The sequence below is a fragment of the Danio aesculapii genome, chromosome 18 (assembly GCF_903798145.1).
Source record: "Danio aesculapii chromosome 18, fDanAes4.1, whole genome shotgun sequence".
Classification (NCBI taxonomy): Eukaryota; Metazoa; Chordata; class Actinopteri; order Cypriniformes; family Danionidae; genus Danio; species Danio aesculapii.
Window position 1 is genome coordinate 42,323,148 of NC_079452.1, and position 23,354 is coordinate 42,346,501.

At 37.6% G+C, this 23,354-nt stretch overlaps 1 protein-coding gene across 2 annotated transcripts in view; it reads left to right on the plus strand.

The window, feature by feature from the left end:
• Positions 1-23,354, plus strand: part of nr1h4 (nuclear receptor subfamily 1, group H, member 4) — a 29,354-nt gene continuing 6,000 nt past the window's right edge. Inside the window, exons 1-8 of one of the 2 annotated variants that reach the window (XM_056478105.1) lie at positions 1-119; positions 7,606-7,782; positions 10,712-11,089; positions 16,136-16,276; positions 16,761-16,897; positions 17,499-17,597; positions 17,822-17,921; positions 18,083-18,229. In XM_056478105.1, coding sequence (XP_056334080.1) covers positions 7,686-7,782; positions 10,712-11,089; positions 16,136-16,276; positions 16,761-16,897; positions 17,499-17,597; positions 17,822-17,921; positions 18,083-18,229 — 1,099 coding nt within the window. In that variant the 5' untranslated portion in view covers positions 1-119; positions 7,606-7,685. Of the gene's footprint in view, positions 120-7,605; positions 7,783-8,162; positions 8,204-10,711; positions 11,090-16,135; positions 16,277-16,760; positions 16,898-17,498; positions 17,598-17,821; positions 17,922-18,082; positions 18,230-23,354 lie in introns of those variants that run through there. The other variant, XM_056478106.1, reaches the window with a different exon arrangement.

The window sequence follows — 23,354 nt, forward strand, 5'->3', positions numbered from 1 at the left end:
CCATGACCCCATCCGCTCACACAACTGTCCAGTTGCTACACACAATCAGCTTGAGGTCTTTTCCCAAAAACCGTATGGCTTTAAATAACAAGACGGGATTTGAGAGCATACAGCATCTGGTAAGAAAACGTTCATCTTACTGAAATAAATCAGATGTGATACTATTATTTCTTTAGGTGATCAGGGTGGGTGTGGAGATTTCTTGATTTGAAATGGGACTTTGTTATGGAGACCCCTTTGTGTGTACGAGCATGTAGTCCTATGGGAAATTATGGACTGGATTAATTATATAAAAAGCGTTATGTGGGAAACTGGTTGTTGGGACTGAGGAATCAATCAGTATGGCTAACGCTTGAGGCCTGTAGTTTGTGACACTGTGGGGTTGTAAACAAATCTTAAATCACAGTGCTGTGACTTTTCTTTCCTAATGTATTACTTGCATGTACGGTGAAATATTGAGAGAAAAAGAGCTTGGCTGATGTTTTACTCTCAATAGAATGTTTTTAGAATTGACTTTTTTTGTTAAAATGTTGCTAATGTTGATATTTTATGGACATTTAATATCAAAAAGTCAACAAATGCTTGAACATTAATATATTATGATGATTTAGTTGCGATTCAGACACCGTATTTATATAGCTTTTATAAATTTCACTGTAAAGCTAAACAATGAGTAAAACTATTTTATTTTAATCAAAATGGTTCATTAAATGATTTAAGTAAGTTTAAGATTTTGGATTTTATAGTGTAGTATTCTACTCATGAGACAAACCTTTCTGACTACAACTTGTCCTAGAAATTTCAAGCTATACAGATACCACAAACTCAGACCTTCAGACTACTTTTGTCTAATGAACTTATCGTTTTACTAAAAAATATCATCAAAATCTATCCATCCATCACAAAAAGAGAAAATGTTAGCAATATGCTAAATGATGCTAACCACATGTTAAAACAATGTAAGCAATGTGCTAAAACATTACAACAATTTAAATATTATCATGCAAGTAATAAGACATGTACAAAACATGACAGTATAAAAAGTAGCCTAAGATATGTCAACAATAGTTAAAGCATGCTAACAACTTGTAATAAAAATATTTGTACTGTTAAAACATGCTAGAAAAGTGTAAAGAAAGCAACATGAGTTACATGCTAGCGATGTGCTAAAACATGCTAGAAACATGTTAGCAAGCAACAAGTAAGATACTATAAAGGTCTTCAAAGATACTAGCATTTGGTTTGCAACATGTTATATACAGCAAAAAATGCTAAAATGTGACTACAATATTGCTACCGCTGTCCCTAAAGCAACATGATGAGGGTATTGTGTCAAAACACGATAGCCTGACCTCAAAATGTTTACATCAGACTGAACACTTTCAAACTTTAAGCTTTTAAAACTGTCTGATCAGGATTTCTCAAACTGTCACGGATTGGTCAGGCTCTCACGATCCCCACTCACGAAGATCACCATCACCTGACTTCTAATGAGCACACAGCTGCATCACATTCACGAGCACCAGATAAAAGCACAGCACTCCAGTCGCTCATTGTCCGGGCTCGTCTCGACGAAAGCGGACAACTGAGCGACCACTCAGCGTAGTCATCCTCAGCTAAACAAACGATTTACTTACCTGTTCTCTTTGTATTCCTCCCTAGTCTTCCTGTCCTCCCGTATCGTCCTGTCTTCCAGTCCTTCCAAGTCTGTGTCATCCTCTGTCAGCTGTATCTGGTGTGTGCTGTCCATCCTCGTGTATTCCTGTTACCCAGCCACGGAGGAAAAGACCCCAACATCATTCCTGATCCTCCTGGCTATCCTTCATGTGCTCTTTGTTGTCATTTAATAAACACCCTAACGTTTCCTTACCTCTGTCTCCTGTCCGCTTCATGACAGAAGCCCGGACCAATAACGACGACAAACATGAGCACCCCCGATCACTTTCAAGAGCTGGTGGACCAGTTGAAGCGGATTCTACAGCCACCAGCTCCACTTTCCAACGCACCACCAGCACCGAGCACTTCCGCCTCCACAGTTTCTTCTTCGGCCCTTCCTTCCAGTCCCATGGCCCGACCAGCGCCCTACTCAGGCGGAGCGGGGGAGTGCAATGGTTTTCTGTTACAATGTTCCCTCATATTCGAAATGCAACCTTCTCTATATCCCACAGATAAGTCAAGATCGCCTACATCGTTCACTACTCTCTGGGCCTGCACTTAAATGGGCTTGAGACGATCTGGAACCAAGCCGGGCCGGTCATGAATTCCATCACTACCTTCACGGAGTATTTCAAAGAGGGGTTTGGACGTTCTGATGGGGAAGTAGCCGCTGGAGAGCAGCTGTATCATCTAAAGCAAGGTACTCTATCTACACAGGAATATGCTCTCCGGTTTCGCACTCTAGCAGCTGCAAGTGGATGGAATGAGAGATCGTTGTTGACCACGTACCGGCTCGGCTTGGAACCCACTCTCTCCGAATCCAGCTGGCCACATTAGATGATACTATGGGTCTGGAGAGATTCATCCAACATTCTCTCCGATGTTCCGATCGTCTCCGTTCCTATCAACAGGACCCATCACCCCCTCGTCTGCACTCCTCCAATCGCCTGAGTCAACAGCCTCTCCAGAACCAGAACCCATGATAATAGAGTCTGGAAGACTGACATCAGCGGAACGACAGAGGAGGCTGACCCGGGGTCTGTGTCTATACTGCGGTGTCAGTGGACACACCCGTATGGAGTGTCCCCTTCGTCCCATTCGGACTTCAGTGAGTGTATTCAGTACGAATATTGAACAATGTAAACCACTTACTACCACCGTACAAATAACTACTGCCTCTATTTCTCTCCTTGTCACAGCCCTCATCGACTCCGGGTCAGCAGGGAACTTCATCTCCCAATCCCTCTGTCGTCAACTCCACCTACGTACTGAGGCGTCCTCGCATATATACCAGATACAACCGATAACCCAGTGCACTCGATCTTCGACCCGTATCCATCGACAATGCGAAGACATCCTTCTTCAAGTGGGGTTGTTACATCAAGAGAGGATTCAATTTCTGGTTCTGGAGGGTGCAAATATGGACATCATTCTAGGGCGCCCGTGGCTGGTGAAGCACGATCCCATCATCTCTTGGGGCACAGGAGAGATAAAGAAATGGGGATCTGGATGTACACCTACCTGTTTTCCAAATCTCCCTCTCAAGGTCGGAACCCCATTTCTTTGTTTACAACATCGGTCGAGAGTCCTCCTGAGAAGCAGTCTATCCACATTCCTAAGGAGTACAGCTCCTTTCATGATGTCTTCTGCCCCAAGAGAGCTTCCCAGCTACCGCCGCATCGGCCATGGGACTGCGCGATCGACCTAGATCAGATGCCCAGTTGCCAAGAGGTAGGATCTACCCGCTCTCGCTTCCAGAGAATCAGGCAATGGAAGATTACATAAGGGAGGCTCTGAGTCAGGGGTACATACGTCACTCAAAATCACCAGCCGCCTCAAGCTTCTTCTTTGTGGCCAAGAAGGACGGAGGGCTGCGTCCATGCATCGACTACAGGGTCCTAAATAACGGTACAGTAAAATACCGATATCCCCTTCCTCTGGTACCAGCCGCTTTGGAACAGCTCCGAGAAGCTAAAGTCTTCACTAAATTGGACCTCCGCAGCGCGTATAATCTGATAAGAATACGTGAGGGGGACCAATGGAAGACAGCATTCGTGACCCCTACTGGCCACTATGAATATGAGGTCATGCCTTACGGTCTGGTCAACGCCCCCTCCGTATTCCAAAACTTCATTCATGAAGTCCTCCGGGAGTTTCTTCACCACTGTGTAATAGTGTACATAGATGACATCCTCATTTACTCCCGGAGTGAGGCCGAACATCGCCAACACGTTGCGGAGGTCCTACACACATTGAGAGAACATCACCTCTACCTCAAAGCGGAGAAATGCTCATTCCACCAGAAGTCGATTCATTTCCTGGGATACATCATTGACCAAACCGGTATACGTATGGATGGGAAGAAAATTGAGGCTGTTCTATCCTGGTCAGAACCCACTTCCATTAAGGAGCTCCAGAGGTTTCTTGGGTTTGCTAACTTTTATAGACGATTTATCAAGGACTACAGCAGGATTACATCACCTCTCACTAATCTCCTCAAGGGTAAACCCAAAGGACTGGAGTGGACCAAAGAAGCAGCCGCAGCCTTCCGCCTTCTTAAGAAGGAGTTCACAAGGGCCCCCACTCCTGACTCATCCTGACCCAAATCTTCCTTTCGTGGTGGAAGTGGACGCATCCACCACCGGCGTCGGGGCAGTATTATCTCAACATCATGATACACCGCCCCGACTGCATCCCTGTGCCTATTTCTCTCGGAAGTTGAGCCCGGCGGAGCGAATTACAGCATAGGAGACAGGGAGCTTCTAGCAATCAAGCTAGCCTTGGAGGAGTGGCGTCACTGGTTGGAGGGAGCCAAACATCCGTTCCAGGTGATCACAGATCACAAAAACCTCCAGTACATCAAAGAGGCCAAGAGACTATGTCCACGTCAAGCCAGATGGTCACTTTTCTTCTCACGTTTTGATTTCTCCATTTCCTATCGTCCAGGACCCAAGAATCTAAGAGCAGACGCTCTCTCTCGTTTACACGAGCAATCACGATCATGAAGAACTCCCAACGAAGATTCTTCCCGAACACATCTCCATTTGTCCGATCACCTGGAACGCTCCTCCAGTCGTTGCCACTCCGGAAGCTCCTGCTCCGCCGGGATGCCCTCCTCATCGGCAGTTCATACCACCTGAACACCGGGTAGATCTGATCCACTCCTTACATACCTCGCTAGGCACTGGACATCCAGGGATCAACAATACTCTCTCGCTAGTATCCCAACGATTCTGGTGGCCAAACATGGCAAGGGATGTGAGGCAATATGTTCAGGGCTGTAAGGACTGTGCCCAATCCAAGAGCCCACGTCATCTACCCGCTGGAAAGCTCCATCCCTTGCCGATTCCGAACCGTCCCTGGTCACACCTAGGAGTGGACTTTATCACTGACCTCCCTTCGTCAGAAGGTAATACCTGTATTCTAGTCATAGTAGATAGATTCTCAAAGTTTGTCAAACTAATCCCTCTGAAAGGTCTTCCCACAGCCTTTGAAACTGCCGACAATATCTTTAATCAAGTCTTCAGGTCATTTGGTATTCCAGAAGATATTGTGTCGGACAGAGGTCCACAGTTCATCTCACGTCTATGGAAAGCCTTCTTCAAGCTCCTAGGTGTGGCCGTCAGCCTCTCTTCTGGATATCATCCCCAAACCAACGGGCAGACAGAGAGGAAGATTCAGGAGGTGGGACGGTTCCTGAGGACCTTCTGCAGTGGTCACCAGAACTCCTGGAGCCAGTATTTAGGCTGGGCAGAATATGCCCAAAATTCACTGCGGCAACCCTCCACCGGACTCACGCCATTCCAGTGCGTCCTGGGCTTCCAACCACCGCTCTTTCCCTGGGATGGCGAACCATCTGATGTCCCGCAGTGGATCACTGGTTCCGGGAGAGAGCGAGAGAGTCTGGGACGAGGCTCATCAACATCTGCAGAGGGCAGTCCGTCGAAGCAAGGTAACCGCCGATAGGAGAAGGTCTGAAGAACCCAGATACACACCCGGACAAAAGGTGTGGCTATCCACCCGGGACATACGCATGCGACTGCCCTCTCGCAAGTTAAGTCCCCGATTTGTTGGTCCCTTCACCATCGTGGAACAGGTTAACCCCGTCACCTACAAACTACAATTACCCTCTCACTACCGTATTCACCCTACATTCCACGTATCACTCCTGAAACCCTATCACGATCCTGTTCTTCCCTCCACAGAGCCTGACCACGAAGAGGAACCCCCTCCTCCACTGCTCCTAGAAGAAGGAGCCGTCTACGCAGTGAAGGAGATCTTGCGTTCCCGACGTCGTGGTGGCCAGTTGGAGTACCTGGTGGACTGGGAAGGGTACGGCCCCGAAGAAAGGACCTGGGTTCCCAGAGCTGATATTCTCGATCCTAGTCTCATGGTGGAGTTTCATGAGAGCCACCCTGAGTTCCCAGCGCCTAGAGGCAGAGGGAGACCACCACGGCGTCGGAGGTTCGGCCCTCAGAGCGGGCCCTGGGGAGGGGGGTACTGTCACGGATTGGTCAGGCTCTCACGATCCCCACTCACGAAGATCACCATCACCTGACTTCTAATGAGCACACAGCTGCATCACATTCACGAGCACCAGATAAAAGCACAGCACTCCAGTCGCTCATTGTCCGGGCTCGTCTCGACGAAAGCGGACAACTGAGCGACCACTCAGCGTAGTCATCCTCAGCTAAACAAACGATTTACTTACCTGTTCTCTTTGTATTCCTCCCTAGTCTTCCTGGTCCTCCCGTATCGTCCTGTCTTCCAGTCCTTCCAAGTCTGTGTCATCCTCTGTCAGCTGTATCTGGTGTGTGTGCTGTCCATCCTCGTGTATTCCTGTTACCCAGCCACGGAGGAAAAGACCCCAACATCATTCCTGATCCTCCTGGCTATCCTTCATGTGCTCTTTGTTGTCATTTAATAAACACCCTAACGTTTCCTTACCTCTGTCTCCTGTCCGCTTCATGACACAAACAGTATTAAACTTGTTTATTATTGTGTATATTGTAATGAGGGTATAATATAAATACAATACACTAAAGACTGTAGCCTCTCAAAAACATATTTATGTGACGTTTTACTTCCTGGATGGTTTAACTGTGTTCAGTTTATGGCTTCTTAAAGTAATAGTGCTAAAAGTTCAAATTAAAACCTCATTTAAAGTGTAGTTAACTTTCTGAACCATAAACTAACATTAGATTTATTTTTAGCTACTTACACATGATATAGACATGCTCACTCCTCAACTGTAAGGTAAAAGGGTTTTTAAAACTTCAATATATTGTTGCATGCTGTTGCTTTATAATGCTTAACAATCTAAAAGCAAATTTAGAGATATAAAGTGGCAAATACAATGACATGTAGGTGTCAGTTGTGTTGAATAAAATGTTTGGAACTACACTGTAAAAAATGCAGGGTTCCACACGATTCATTCATGTTGTCCCAACACAAATGGATTAAGTTAACATAACACTTTTAACAAATTTATGTGGATTGAACATGAAAAAATTAAGTTGTCCCAATGAAATCTCAAGAATTGTGTTATTTCAGCTTATTTTATATAAGTAGTTTGAACAAGCAAAAAAAAAATATTTTTGGAGTGTAGAGCAAATGTCACTGTAATCATTTGTAGCAATTCTACCATCTCCGATTGAAACAAAACAACAATAATTTGGTAAATCATTATGTTCTGCATTTCTGAAATGACTTCTGAGTGGATTCACAGGACATTATGCTTCTGAAGTGTCTACCATTATCACTGCTTTAAATCTGAATTATATAGCTGAAGTATATAACTTCACTGATCACTGATTTATTTTATGCTTTTTTCCTGAGCAACAGGACGGTTTACTACAGTATATTGCATAGATACCTTAATTTGCAATAAAAACTGCCTCCATCTGTAAGTAAAGAAACTCACTTCCTCCATTTGTTTTTGTCTTCAAGAAGCTGAATTAACCCCATCATTTCCACACTGGACTGAATGATATTTGGACACTTTGTAGACTTAACATACAGGCTTCTGAATGAATGATTGGGTGGGCCATGACGTCAATGTGGTGGGACCTTTACAGATCCCACCCAACGATGCGTTCCCTTTATCAGAGAGCTCACACTTTTTTGGTGAGTACTTCGGTAATTATACTTCACTTCTTATGCTAATCCTGTATATCTTTGCCATGGTGAAAGATACAAAACTGAAGCAATTTATGTTATTAGCTAAAAAAGTGAAACTGTCACCTTTAATTTTACAACCCTTCATTAGCACGCTTTGTCCAAGATGACATTTATAAAACTAGATCGATACTAGCTGTAATGAGAATGAGGGAATCGTGGCCGTCAGGTTAATGAGCAACTATAGCAACCTTTGTTCACACTAGCACTTCTGTAAGAAGTATGAAGGTGTTCGAGAACAGTAATACTTTCTGAAAAGAGGCACAATGACACATGCTACGGAGTAAAAGTACTGCGTTTGATGGTTAGGAATCAATAGGCTTATGACTGGGTCACACTGAAATGTCCATGGTTCAGGAGAAGGCTTCAGGTCAGTATGACACTCATGATACTGAAACAGTTGTCAGAGTTTAACATGTCACTGAAGAAATTTAATTGAAGTAAAGATATAGTTCAAATATTTCATATATTTTCATTTGAAAGCTTGAACAATCTTAGTTTGGAAAATGCTGTCATTAGCCACTTAATTTGGCAAAAAGAGTTCTCACATTTGTTAAAAACAAATATAAAACAGAAGAAGATGGCCTTATGTTTGAAACATTTTTTAATTCTTAATATAAAAAAAACTTCCAGTATCTAAAATTTGTGTTCACAAATGGGTCAGACCGTGATTAACAAAATAATAATGCATGTACAACATTTACATGGTATGTCTAGTGGTTAATAGCGTGAATGCCATCTTTTACCATCATTTTTTTTCTTTTAAGTTCAATGACTGTCATGATCGACATACAATTTAAATAAAATCTTGCTTAGAAATTTAGTTACAGCTACTTTCTATAATAATAACAAATGCTGTTTGTGAAGTGACGGAAGCGGAAATAGATATTTTGTTCTGTATTACGATGATGTATATTATGCATATGATTTTTAAAAATATACAATATAAACTATTTTGTTGACTTTATCCATTACTTGTGGATTGGATGAAGGCAAATCTGAACATGAGATTGTAGCCAACTGTAAGGAAAGGCGGAGCTTAAGCAGACAAAAATGATTGCAGAAGGCTGGTGTATGCCATGGTGTTTGTTGAGTTGAAATATGAATGTTTTAAAAGCCTAGCATATAGAAAAGAAGCATACACATGAAATGTTTATTAAAGGCCAGGGCACACCAAGCTGAAAGCCAGCTGGTATGTATACTGTTTTGAATAGTTAATTTAGATTATCGATACCTGTTGATTTAAGAGTTGATTCTTGCATACCTAACTTTTGGGCCCAGTTGTGAAACAACACACACTGTAAAAAGCAATTCATTACTTGACTGAGTAAACCCATTACCTTAAAAGCGACAAGACGACATTTCCTTAAAAAAGTGAGTATACCTGTTTTAACTTGGAACTATTAAAGTTGACTTAATTTATTTTTTGTATTTATGCATATAGTTCTTTTACTTAAGATAATGAGTAAACTGCCCTACAATTATTAAGTAAAGTTAGTTAATAGCTTTTAGAGCAACACATTTACTTACTCTCTATAAGTGAAGTCAACTAATCGCTTTTAAATTGCAGTCATTGCTCGCTAATATTGTCTTGGTTTGTCATGGCCTACACTGAAAAAAATAATTCAAAGATGATTCCTTGGATTTACTAAATTTTTTTTTTTACGTTAAGTGGTTGTAAACAATTTATTTGGGCTGAATTTAAACAAACAAATTAAGTTGAACATTGTTAAATTTAATTTGTTTGTTTAAATTCAACACAAATAAACTGTTTGCGACAGTTTTGCATGCAACACTTTTTTCAGTATAATATCCATATCACAAACTATATACAAATTAAAATGTTATGCTCAATTTAATGGCATAGATATTTGATGTGTCCCCTCGACTATACTGACCAATACACTAGCCTGGTTTCAATTAAAGATTTTCTTTTAACATTTGCAATATCTTCTAAATATCCATTAAAAATCTTTCCAAAATAGAGTTGTTATGCAACTAAACAGAATCCAAAAATTCCAAAAATCATGATGACAGATTTAGATGTTGACAGTTTAGGTATACTGCAGACATTTATTTAATCCAAGCAAAAAGTGGCAAGTTATCCAAGTATTGAAGGGATGGTTCATTAAAAAATGCTAATTCTATTTGTCATTTCTAATCAATGACTTGTTCCAAACCAGTATTTTTATTTTGTTGAACACAAAAAGATATTTTGAAACCAGTAACCATTGACAGCTATAGAAGGAAAAACAAATACTATGGAAGTCAATGGTTTACAGGTTAGTATGTTGTAGTACGTTTCTACAAGTAAACTAAACACACAGCCGTATCTTTAAAACAATTATCATGCCACTTTTACAATCATCAGCTGACCTTTGAAAAGTATTTGTCTGGCCACGTTTAATAACAGAGCTTCCAAAGTGAATTCTTTTAACCTACTCACAAACTAAACAAAACAACTGCCAAATGATCAAATAACAACTCAAAACTGAAAAAAACCCAACTATAAATCTACCCTTCATACAGTGATATTGTGCAAATCCAAGAGCCTTTGGTTAATGATTTCTTGTTTTATTTCTGGGTGTGTTCGACTTCTGTATTATGTACACTTCACGCAATCTCCTGCTACTATTTGGATAGAGGTCAGATATGTTTCCCGATTGAATATAATACTTACTCGTGAGCTATGGTGGAGATCTTAATGTCTCTGCAAGGTAACAGTACCCGAGTGTGTTTTAGTTTCACTAATTGTTGTGTTGGCATAAGATCTATTAGCACTCCATGCTGGGTTAAATCAGTAAGGTGAGCTTGAGCCTTGCATCTCTTTGACTTGTAAACTGACAAGCACCGCTCACTGCTGCCATCTTCTCCTCAGATATTCTGGCAGAGCAGAACAGTCCCTTGCTACAGGACCAGGAGGTCATGCCCTTCACCAGCTATCCCAGCATGCAGTACACTTCAGTGGAGCCCTCCATGTCATCACCGTCATATTACTCCAGTCAGCATTGCTACTCACAGTACGGTGCGGAGGAATGGTACTCTCCGTCTGCCATGTTTGAGATGAGGAAAGGACCGTTGGAGGGTGGTTTTGATAATGAGCTGGATGAATCTTGCCCTGTCGTCCCGACTGTGTGTAAACGGTCAAGACATGCAGGCCACTCTGGAAAAAGCAAAGGCGAGGAACTGTGTGTGGTCTGTGGAGATAAAGCATCAGGGTATCACTACAATGCACTCACTTGTGAAGGGTGTAAAGGTGAATCCTTTTTGTATTTTTGCTGGTGTTTATAGTTACACACCACATACTTAAGCATTTCAGTGTGTCCAGTAGCTGTATTTCTATCCACTTACAGTATTTTTATGCACATTTTGGACTGTGCAGTGAGGTCCAGTGAAATTTAAATATTTTTATTTAGATGTAAGTATCAGCATGTTAGCTTTAAGGATTTCAATAAACTAGTGTGCAGACACTTAGAGAAAAATAGCATTTAGAAGATATAAAACTGAAATAAAAAACTAAAGCTTGCAGTTTGTCGCTTCCACCTAAATGAAATCAATCGATTTTTCACCTCATACTTCAGTTTTTCATCAAATCTTGACCATCAAATCTTGACCAATCTCTGGTATCTGACATGTCCCGTGCCCTTCAGGATAGTTCTCATTTGCTGAGCTTGATCTCAACCACTCTCACTGTTTGTTAGTTAGACTTTATTAATCCCAAAGGGAAATTCATGTTACAGCAGAGCTCTCCATACTAAAAATAGATCAAATAAGTTACATATATTCAGTTGAAGTCAGAATTATTAGTCCCCCTTGAATTTTCTTTCTTTTTTAAATATTTCCCAAATGATGTTTAACAGAGCAAGGAAATTTTCACAGTATGTCTGATAATATTTTTTTCTTCTGGAGAAAGTCTTATTTGTTTTATTTCGGCTAAAATAAAAGCAGTTTTAAATTTTTTAAAAAACATTTTAAGGTCAAAATATTAGCCCCATTAAGCTATATATTTTTTCGATAGTCTACAGAACAAACCATCATTATACAATAACTTGCCTAATTACCCTAACCTGCCTAATTAACCTAGTTAAGCCTTTAAATGTGACTTTAAGCTGTATAGAAGTGTCTTGAAAAAAATCTAGTAAAATATTATTTACTGTCATCATGGCAAAGATAAATTAAATCAGTTATTAGAAATGAGTTATTAAAACTATTATGTTTAGAAATGTGTTGAAAAATATCTTATCTCCTTTAAACAGAAATTGGGGAAAAAATAAACAGAGGGGCTAAAAATTCAGGTGGGCTAATAATTCTGACTTAAAAACAATAATAAAATTATATTCATACTGCACACCTTAGTTTTAAACAATGAGTAAACACTTGTCCATGTCTAATAACTATTACAGTTCAGCATAATTCATCTAGTATGTTTTTAGTTATACAATTTGATCACTGTTGGTAAAATTACTTCCTGTATCTTTCTCTGTAACACTGGGGTTAAATTAATCTTGCACTAAAAGAGCTTGCAATGCTTGGACTGTATCAAAAAGGAGATGATTATCGTGGATCATCATAAAACCATGATAATCGTGCAGAGCTGTGATGCAACGAAATGCTATTGGCTGTGCTTTAAAAAAGAAGAGGGGTTACTCTATGTCCCGCCCTCTCTTTGTGTTTCAGTTGAGATTACGTCAAACATCAAATAAAAAAATGCACATCTCAAAGTGCTTCATAGAACCTTTAAATGGAAACAGTCACGCATACATTTTGAAAATGGGCATAATAAAAGTGTGTAGGACTTTTAAACCGACTTTTTACCACTACACTGGAAATGTTCTTTTGGTCATTCTAAAATGTCTGAACCAAGGTCTGTCATCAAAGTTGTTTGGTATTATTATCTCCCAAAACTGTGATGTATGGCTGCGTTCCCAAAGGGTGATTTCACGCCTCCAAAAACCAGTTGACTCCATTCCTGAAGTGAAGATTTAATTATCTTTGAATCACAGGATGCAAACGCTGCTTTATTCGCAAATGTTTTATACAATATTCCAGTTTTGTGCATAGGATTAATTCACATCTTTGCATGGAAGCCTGATTGGCAAATGAATCTGCATTTGAATCAGAATCATTGAGTGAAATCAGTAAATTTTATCTTAAGAAGTTGTGTTGCTACTGCACCCTATTAAGGAGCATCATTATTGAAGTGTTGCATCTTAACGAACATGGTTTTGTGTCTTAAATAACATAGTTTAGACTATGGATCTATTGTCACTACATTTTTTATTTCCCAAGTGATGCACTGTAGTTCAGCTGTGAGTAAAGTTGTCATTTGGGAAACGCATCTCAATGTAAATCAAATGATTTTAATGAGTTATATATTTTTAGTTAATGAAACACAGTATGAAGGTGTGACCGGTGTAGTCAGATTCCAAAACTAATGACTTTAATGAGTAGGATATATTTAGTGAAACAAATTATATACTGTACTTCAAAGTAGTTCGATTGCAGAACAAATGTATGATTCTTATAGTGAATTAAACTTGCACAGCATAACCAGCGTTTTTTTTATATAATAAAATCAAATGAGTTGAACTTATAATAAAATCCGAATCATTTATCTATTTTACCATTAGTCAAATACTAAACTGGATCAATAAAACTCATAAAAAACATAATTAAAAATTAGTTTAGGCTAAAATAATAACATAACTTGTGCATTTGTTAATTATATTCTCATGGCGATGGATTTGTAATTTTTTTTTAAATAGCTATTTATCCAACCAGCCTGACAAAGCAACCAATGGTGTGAGCTTGGGGCATGGCTGTGTGTTTTTCTCATTTAATGAAGAAAATGGGAAACCAGTTTGAAAGCAATAATCATTTCTGCAACATCAAGCTTGTAAAATGCATATTTAAACTTTGAGGCCTAACAGCTTCGCCATTCATACCTTTATTATTGTATATTTTATTTCATATAGCTGCACCCCTCCATGATCTCTTTGTTCTCTACTGAACCCTTATATCACTGTGTGCTTGGTCTTACAGTGCAGCCCTGCCTACATAGCTTATAAAGGACATAATAAATGACATGGAACCCCATGCACCCAATTTTAGCTCTTTGGAAAATCATTGGCTGAATGACTGCAAGTGTAATTCCACCTGTGCATGGACAATGGCCAAAGGGCAGATGCTGGGCCATGTGTCCCGCGTCCCGCAGGCTTGGCTGGGTTTGATGCTCCTTCACGTTCAGTTTGGATTGGGTTCCCTCTCAGCTTTCTGCTGAATAATGATAGAGGCAACCAGAGCCACACGCCGCCATGCAAAGTTAATGCGTGTCATTGTGCTCATGGGCTCATGCTGGAATAATTACCTGTTCCAAAAACAACTGCACATGTTTGTCTGCTGCCTAGAACTGAAAATCGAGCATCCCAGAGTATCTGTATTACAGTACTGGACGTAATGTAACGGCGGCAGTGAACCCATTCTTTGATCTGTGTTTACAAAGCGGTTTTCTTGTTTCTCCTAACAGTTTAGACTGTAGGGGAGTTACTGGTTCTTCTGTTATTTTTTTACTAAGGCTTTTCAGAATGAACTGATGCTTATAGTGCAAATTATTCATGACTGTTGTGTAAGAAAAAAAATTAAATTATGGATTTCAGGAGTGCAAAAATAAAAAAAAAGCTTTTGTATTGTATAAAAAAATAAAAAATAATGGATTTCAGGGGTGCAAAAATACAAAAGGCATTTGTATTGTATTAAAAAAATAAAAATTGTATTATTAGGGGCTGCAAAAATACAAAAGGGATTTGTATTGTATATAAAAAAAGTGTATTTTAGGGGATACAAAAATACAAAAAGCATTTGTTTTGTATTAAAAAAATAAAAATAGTGTATTTTAGGAGGTGCAAAAAATACAAAAGGCATTTGTATTGTATTAAAAAAATAAAAAATAGTGTATTTTAGGGGATGCAAAAATATGAAAAGCATATGTATTGTATTAAAAAATAAAATAGTGAGTTTTAGAGAGTGCAAAAATACAAAAAGCATTTGTATTGTATATAAAAAATAATAATAATGGATTTCAGGGGCTGCAAAAATACAGAAGGCATTTGTATGTTGTTTTACAGTAAAACTAACACAATCTCATGGCAATTCCTAACTTTTGATTTAGTGGCTAATTCTTATAAATTCGTATGATCTCATTCGTACAATTTAGTACAATTTTCTTATCCCCCAATAACGATTGGGTTTAGGAGTGAGATTGGGTGTCATGCCTCCTTTATAAAATCGTACATTTTCATAAGAATAAGCCACTAAATTGACAAAATGTAAAACACTTATGTGAAATCAGGCTGGTAAAACATAATATATCAATCAATTACTTCAGCAATGAAATTAGCTAAGATATTAAATATGGTTTAGTGAAAACAAATAAAAATGAACAGATTTTAAGTTTAAATAAAATAAAATGTAAAAAATAACTAAATAAATAAATTATTTAAGAGAAAACACGTTAACAGATTTTTTTTTTGCTTTAAACATGGTCAGTTAATTTTCATACATATTCATACATCATACAAAACTGCTATCTTATATAATTTTGCTTCTCCAAAAAATATTTAACTATTTTAAAGTTATTTAATTTAGCTTTTTTTTTTTTTTTTACATGTAAAGTGACTTATTTATGGAAAAACATATTGTAATTATTAAATAGAAGAATTAAACTTTAAAATATATATTTAAATCTTTATAGCTATTTAGAAAGTTTTTTTTTGTTTTTACTATGTATTCATTCATTCATTTTCTTTTTGGCTTAATCACTTTATTAATCTGGGGTCACCACAGCAGAATGAACAGCCAGTTGCAAACCATCACTGGGGAACATCCATACACACTCATCCATTAGGGATAGTTTAGCCTACCCAATTCACCTATACCACATATTTTTTGGCTTGTGGGAGAAACCCGACCACCCAGAGGAAACCCACACATACATGGGGAGAACATGCAAACACCACACACAAATGCCAACTGACCCAGCCGAGGCTCAAACCAGAAACCTTCTTGCTGTGAGGCGAACGTGCTACCCACTGCGCCAACGTGTAGCTGTTTTACTATGTGGTCAGTCTTAAAAATATTGTTTGGTTGTGGCAGTTTTGCACCTTTTTAAGAACATTCCTTTCTTATTGTTGTTTTTGATGTATGATCACCACCTAAAGCCCAAAGTTTACTGTATGTGTCTCAAATATGTGTCATATCAAACATTTTAGTTACTCACTTATTGATGCTGAGCTATTTCTTCAAGGTTTCTTCAGAAGGAGTATCACAAAGAATGCTGTATATAAATGTAAGAGTGGAGGAAACTGTGAGATGGACATGTATATGCGAAGAAAATGCCAGGAGTGTCGACTCAGGAAGTGCAAAGAGATGGGCATGCTTGCGGAATGTGAGTAGAAGCACAGTAAACATTGTAAAAACTTGTTCCAATTCAACTAATATACCACGCTTCAGTCACACACATTGTGAAATCACACATGAGCTTCACGTGTCCAGTCACGTTTCATGTGTATTCATCCATAGTAAGAAAAAAAGGTATATTTATTGTAGCACAATGTTCTTGTCAGATAATGCTTAGGGTTCAGAAATGGTTTGGGTTCAAATAATACTGAAGCAAAAATGCTTTTCCCTATATTGTTTACCATGGTACTTTGAATATTCAGCCTCAAATCACATGCAAGTATGACTTCAAAACAGCATTAGTACTATTTATTTGTCTGTGTACAATGTTGTACTTTAATAGTCATCGGCTGCTAATATGAGTTCACTATTTACAAATCTACACTATTATTTATTAAGGAAAAAGTTGATTATTATCCGAATGTGAAAAGTGCATTTAGTTTTTACATCCAGTTTTTATTTGTTATCACCAGGCTTGTTAACAGAAATCCAGTGCAAATCCAAACGTCTGAGGAAAAACACGAAAGCCTCGTCTGATGAAAGTATAGGGGATGATGTCGTTGATAGTAGAGATCCTAAACAGGTTGTATCTTCCACTAAACCCTTCAAGGTAAGACCACAGGTTCTGTCTGCATTATTATTTGTATTGTTATAATCAGCCATGATTTTCTAGAAAACCTCCAATGGCAAAACAGTATTTTAAAATGCATATTTTTGAGGGGCTTGATGCGAAATTCAAAAAACATTATGAATAGCCACACCAGTGGCCGCAAAGTGAATTGCAACTAGCTAATAATTTTGTGTGCTATAAAAGCGATTTATTCATGAAAATTCTTACATATAGTATCATGAGATATTTAAGATAAAGTTATTTTCTGGTGCCTCGCTTGTTACAGTGTAACTTTTCAGGCATAATTGCAAACTAAAGTTAAGGATGTTCTATGGCAAGTTTTATTGAAGTGCTGTAAAAGGTGAAAGGGCAGCCTCAATGATGACAAAATTTTATTCTTCTCACTTTTGCTCACATTTACAGTAACTTCTAAAAGATTATATTTTAATGATGGCTTGTTATATGAACCAAAATATGGATGGATATTAAAAAAATGTCCAATCTTTATTTATTTGTGGTTTGATTTCCCATGATTTAAATGACAAAGTTACAATAATGAATAAATTATTTACTGTTTTTTTGGCAAATTTTCTCACTTCAGGAAAATATAGAACTGAGCCAAGACCAGCAGGCTTTGATTAATTATATCGTTGATGCTCACAACAAACATCGCATTCCTCAGGATATGGCCAAAAAGCTGGTATGGCCTCTCACTTACATTTTATCTCATTTCTGATCGCATTCCTTTATCGTTTTATGATTTTTTAATGTGCAAAGCAGTCAAATGCTACCGTTAAAATCAGTAAACATCTCTACCTCTTCTTATCACTGTGAAATCATTATGCAACCAAGGTTATCGCTACCCAAGAGTCATAAAGCAATGCCTTATTTTATGATTTTCCCCCCGTTCTAACTTGTTCACAGCTCCAAGAGCAATTTAATGCAGAAGAAAACTTCCTTCTGCTAACAGAAATGGCCACTAGTCATGTGCAGGTGCTGGTGGAGTTCACCAAAAACATACCAGGTACTGTTTTTTTCCAATTCCACAATAGCTATCTGTATTCTGTATAGTTCCCATACTGTAGATCACATAGTTCAAAGAAACATGTGACGCATTTTATATTATTTTTATATTTAAAAAACTAGGTCTAAGCAAACATACTTGGGTTCTTGTCTACTGAGCAGGTTTTCAGTCTCTGGATCATGAAGACCAGATCGCTTTATTAAAAGGTTCTGCAGTAGAGGCCATGTTTCTGCGTTCAGCCCAGGTCTTCAGCAAGAAACTGCCCAATGGACACACCGAGGTGCTGGAAGAGAGGATCAGAAGAAGTGGTGAGCTCATTATTTCACATGAAGAATAGTTTACGCAACACTTACAGGAGTAGATGAAAACACGTTAGACCAGACTGCTTTCATAATACAACCAAACCTCAAATGCATTCAAAAGCCACTAAAACCACATGCACTAGTCTGTAAAAACAATCTATAAAAAGATTTCTGTATTTAGTTATTTGTGTTTTGGTTTTCATTTATTTATGTTTTTGAATTGCATTATGAGATCTTGATCTTTCCTCCAATTACTTTTATTGATCATTTTAATAGCTTAAAGTGACGTATTTTCTAGGTTGGTATTGTAAATTGCAGTAAAAAATCCTGTTAATAAACTGCCAGTACATTTTTGTTATTCTTTACGGTCTTCATTTTTTATATATTATTTCTTATCCAATATATTCATAAGTCAAAGCAGAGATCAAGGTCCCATGATGCAATTCAAAACATAAATAACTTTAAAAAAATGGTGAATCACAAAATAGGAAAACTGTTAATTAACAAATATTATGTACGATGCATTCTCTGCATAACCAAAGTCCCTTTAAGGCAAGTAATTTCACTCGGCAGCCATCTTTGAAAACATCTCTCAGGCAGTATGCTCGGGCATTTAAACATTCAAGTCACACAAAATCTGCAGAAACTCACATCCGAGCCCCTCCCCCAGATAATCGTCAGTCTATATTGGCCTCTGTACTAGAAGGCGGGGCTTCATTCATCATATTGACTGTTACACTTTTCCCCAATTAAACTATACGAGTGACATATCTTGTGTGTTATATAGTCTTTGTGCATACCCATAAAAATGTCTCAAATATGATGTTATGTGTTTTTAAAGTACGCATCTCTAGACAAGATAATACTTGTGTTTTAATTTCAGAAAAATTACGAGATTAATATTTAGTGGAATAACTCTGATTTTCAATCATTATAGTTATTCTGACCAACTGTGTGTGAAAGAAGAAGTCTAATAGACGTCCAATAGATGTCTAAACTTAGATATCGTTGATAAAAAACAAAAATTTGGGCTGTCAGTGAAAATCTAACAACAGTTCAAAAATAGACTAGTCATCAAATAGACATCTTGTGAAGTCTTTCTAATCTGTCTATCTGATGACTTTTGTACTATTGCTATGATGTCAGTAAGACTATTAGTCTATTATTTTCCTTGACAGCCAAGTGTCTATATCTATGTATGGTTTTTACACGTCTTTTAAACATGAAGTTGCTGGGTGTGTTTGTATTCATTTTTAAAATGTGTGAGCTTTAAGCACATTTGTACCTAAATGATCCATACTGGCACTTAAAATGTTCATATTAGTACCAAAACATTTCAGGAGGTTCACTTTTGTACTTTTTAGGTACTAATTTATACCTCTCAGGTCCCAATATGGACCCTTTATGTACAAATGTGTACTTTTTGAAAATTTACTGCCTTATTATTCATTGGATTTACAAGTAGTTGCAAACAATTAAACAAACAAATTAAGTAATATTCAACTGAATTTGTTTGTTTAAATTCAGCCCATATAAATTGTTTGCAACTACTACCTTAAAAATCCAGTGAATCATTTTCTTTCAGTGTACCTTTATTTGTAAGAGTGCAGATTGAGAGATCACTACAGCTGCCAAAAAAGATGGATTATCAAAAATCTCTCTCTCTCGCTTGTCTCCTTATGATCCGATCAACCAAAATGCAACTTTAAACACGGCCAGAGCTGTCAAAAACATTTTAGACTCCATTTACAGCTTTATTTAGTGTTTTCCACTTGTGACTTGACTGATGAAACACCTCTTTAGCAGCAGGTGTAAACAGAGCCTATTAAGTGTTCAAAGGAATCATGACTCTTGAATTTGTTGAGTTCCTTAAAGGCCAGAACAAAGTTCATTAAGTTCACCAGGCACGTTACATTAATAATACATCTGTCCGCCCTAAATAAAGACAGGAAATTTGCCATCTTGATAATCCTGCGGTGTATGTTACATGTGTAAGAGGACACTAAAGTCCTGCTGGTTTCAGTTTCACAGAAGTCTAAGCTCTGAATGACTGCCAGGAACAGCACAGAGAGGAAAGCCCTCATAATGCAAAAAACAAAAAAGATTTGGCTTGTATTTAAATATCTAAATGTTCTTCAACCTACCTGTCAAAGAAACAGAATTACATTAGATATTAAGTCTTGTTTCATTAAAAATGCTTCAAAATTAAGTAAGTTTATGCTGAAAGCAAGAAAGAATATCTACTAGTCAGGCCAGAAAGAGATTATTTCATTTAAAGATTAAAAAAAACTGTTTATTTATTTTTTTTAGCTTAGTGTTAGATTTTTCTTGTTTTATGCAAAACTAATTAGATTTTTTAACTAGATTTATAAATGTTGTAATATTTGTACTGGAAAGAAACTCAAAAATATAAACGTAATAAAAATCATTTCTTTTGCCGTGCATAGTGTTATTGTTCTATCACTGACTAACTACTGTAGAATTTATTAATAGTTTGAATTTGTTTATATATTTTCCAATGTCAATTCAGGTTGAATGTTAATACCAGTAATTCGGTTGTATGTTTTTATTTTTACATTTGTAACTTTATAAAAATAATATGTAAATTTAATTCCTTTTTATTTTAGTTGTTTTATTTCTTAAATGAAAATGATGCTATTGACAAAGAACATATGAAATGAGTAATGTCCTAGCAGAAATGTTTGTTTTGAAATGTATTCAAAGAATTAAAAAAATATATTGTCTGTAAATCAAGACCATTCGCAAATCATGATTCATTTTTAATAGAAAATGCATCTTTTCTACAGGACATTAACCATTCTCTACTGGGTTTTTAAAGTGTCTGCATGAACAAAAACAAATATTGATTATATAGTTTACTTTTGTTTAACTATATCCTGCTGCACAAAGCATGTAGCTAATGAATATCATATTTCCACCTTATAAAATCTCATCAGATTTTATGCACAACAGCCGCTGTTGTATTACAGCTCGCCCGATCAATTCTGCATCTTAAAAGCATCTTAATGTACTGTAGCTCTCCTACACTTACTCCACAGTGAATCACCTTTATTTCAAAGCCAGCTGCTTTCAGCCTCTCAGTATTTGAAAAGCCTGGACCGTCCGGTTAGTAAGTAATATTCATAAACACACAGATGAAAGCAGAGTGGCAGAGACTGTTCCAATCCATCACTCTTTTGCCCTCCAGTACGTATTTGAGAATATTCATCCAAAAGGCCAGCGAGGGAGAAATAGACGCACTGTCTAAAGAGACTATTGTTCTCTATCTAAACATCGAGAGGTCTATTGTCCCACTCGCTGGCTCTCAGCGCCTCTGACATTTCTGTGGCGTGGAGGCTTCGTGATGCGTCAGGCTCTTTTTTTTCTTTACTCGCTCCTTTTTTTGGAAAGTTATGACAAAGGTTATCCTTTCATCTGAAGGGAAATGAATGAACTGTGAAAGGAGTCTGCGTGCTGCCATCATTTCATCTCTGAGACGGTTTGCTTTTTTTTGTTTGTTACACTCCTGCGCCGTTTTGTTTTAATATGTCCATTTTGGTGGAATCGTTAAAGGGACAGTTCACCCAAAAAAATCAACATCTGTTGTACATTTGCTCACTTTTTATTTCAGTTGGACATTAACGGAGATTTTACCTGAAACTGCGCTCCTTAATGATTCATAAAATGCAAGTCAGTGGCTATGAGTCAATGGGAGGCGTGCTTTGGTGTCCCACCAGTGATGATATACAGTCACATCGTATTGCTACAAGTGTGATATTGTTCATATAAAACAACTCGATGCCATAATTGTGTATATATATATTTAAAAAATAAATAGATCAAACACGGAGAGTCTCAAAATCCTTTTGTATGAAGAACTACTTTCTTCTGCCATTCCTTCACATCTGCAGCTGACGTCAGAACGGCAGAAACTGTAACTTCACCAACAGCTCTTTAGAGCTAGTAATATTATTTGAATGATTCTCTAGGGTTATGTCTAAAGTAATGACAATAAGGATGAAGGCATGCACTCAACTCATGCACATTCAACACACTACAATTGCTATGGTATAAATACAGCCCTACAGCATACAAAAGAGAGATCAACTTAGAAAGTCACCAGTTTTAAAATGATTTGATCAGCTGTAGTTTAAAATTACGTGGGGTTTTCCTCCTCTAAGGGCCTATCATGTGGTCTCTGTCGCCATATTGTGGATGGACAACGTCAACCAACTTTGGTCTGCTTAATGACAGGCTAATGACTGCTGACGTGCTGTCTCTCAGAAATTATAAATATTTTAAAACGGCACTGTCCTTATAAATAAACTGCATAGTTGCAATCTAAACAACTACATTCTCAACTAAAAAGCCTCAGAAGTACACTATGTTGTCCAACAGCAGCAATATTTGTCAAACTGTAGTGAGTTTATTGATCTGCTGTCACTATGTGGGAGAAATACACAAGGTTAAAGAGGCTGTATGAGTGATGTTACTGCAGAATATCGCACAGCTATCAGCCAATCAGATTCAAGAACCAGACAGAACTGCTCTCTCTCTCTCTCTCTCTCTCTCTCTCTCTCTCTCTCTCTCTCTCTCTCTCTCTCTCTCTCTCTCTCTCTCTCTCTCTCTCTCTCTCTCTATATATATATATATATATATATATATATATATATATACTTTCAGTGTCTCGAGACTAAATTTATAACAATTCTTGGGGTCACGATTCAATTAAAAATATGTCTATTTTTTCACACTAGATCCACTTGCAGTCCAATATATTCTTATTTGATCACAGTTTTCTGTTGAATGCAAACTTTTCTGTTTTACTTCATACAGTTAGGTCCCAAAGGAAAAAATAATCTAATAATCTGTAAAATTTATTTAGTTTTCTTGCAGGTTAGAAAATTCATTATTATGAAACAATTGCCATTTGAGCTTAATGAAAACCTAAATACAAAAATTGTATTCTTCGGTGCAAGAATAAGAAATAAATGCACAGATGAATAATAATTAAATTAAGAGTTAATGCATTTTTTTCTTATATGTCTGGCTAAACCAACTAAACTCAATTGAACAGCTACATTTATGTACAAGGTAGTTCTGCAAGATTCTGGATAAACTGAGACTTTTT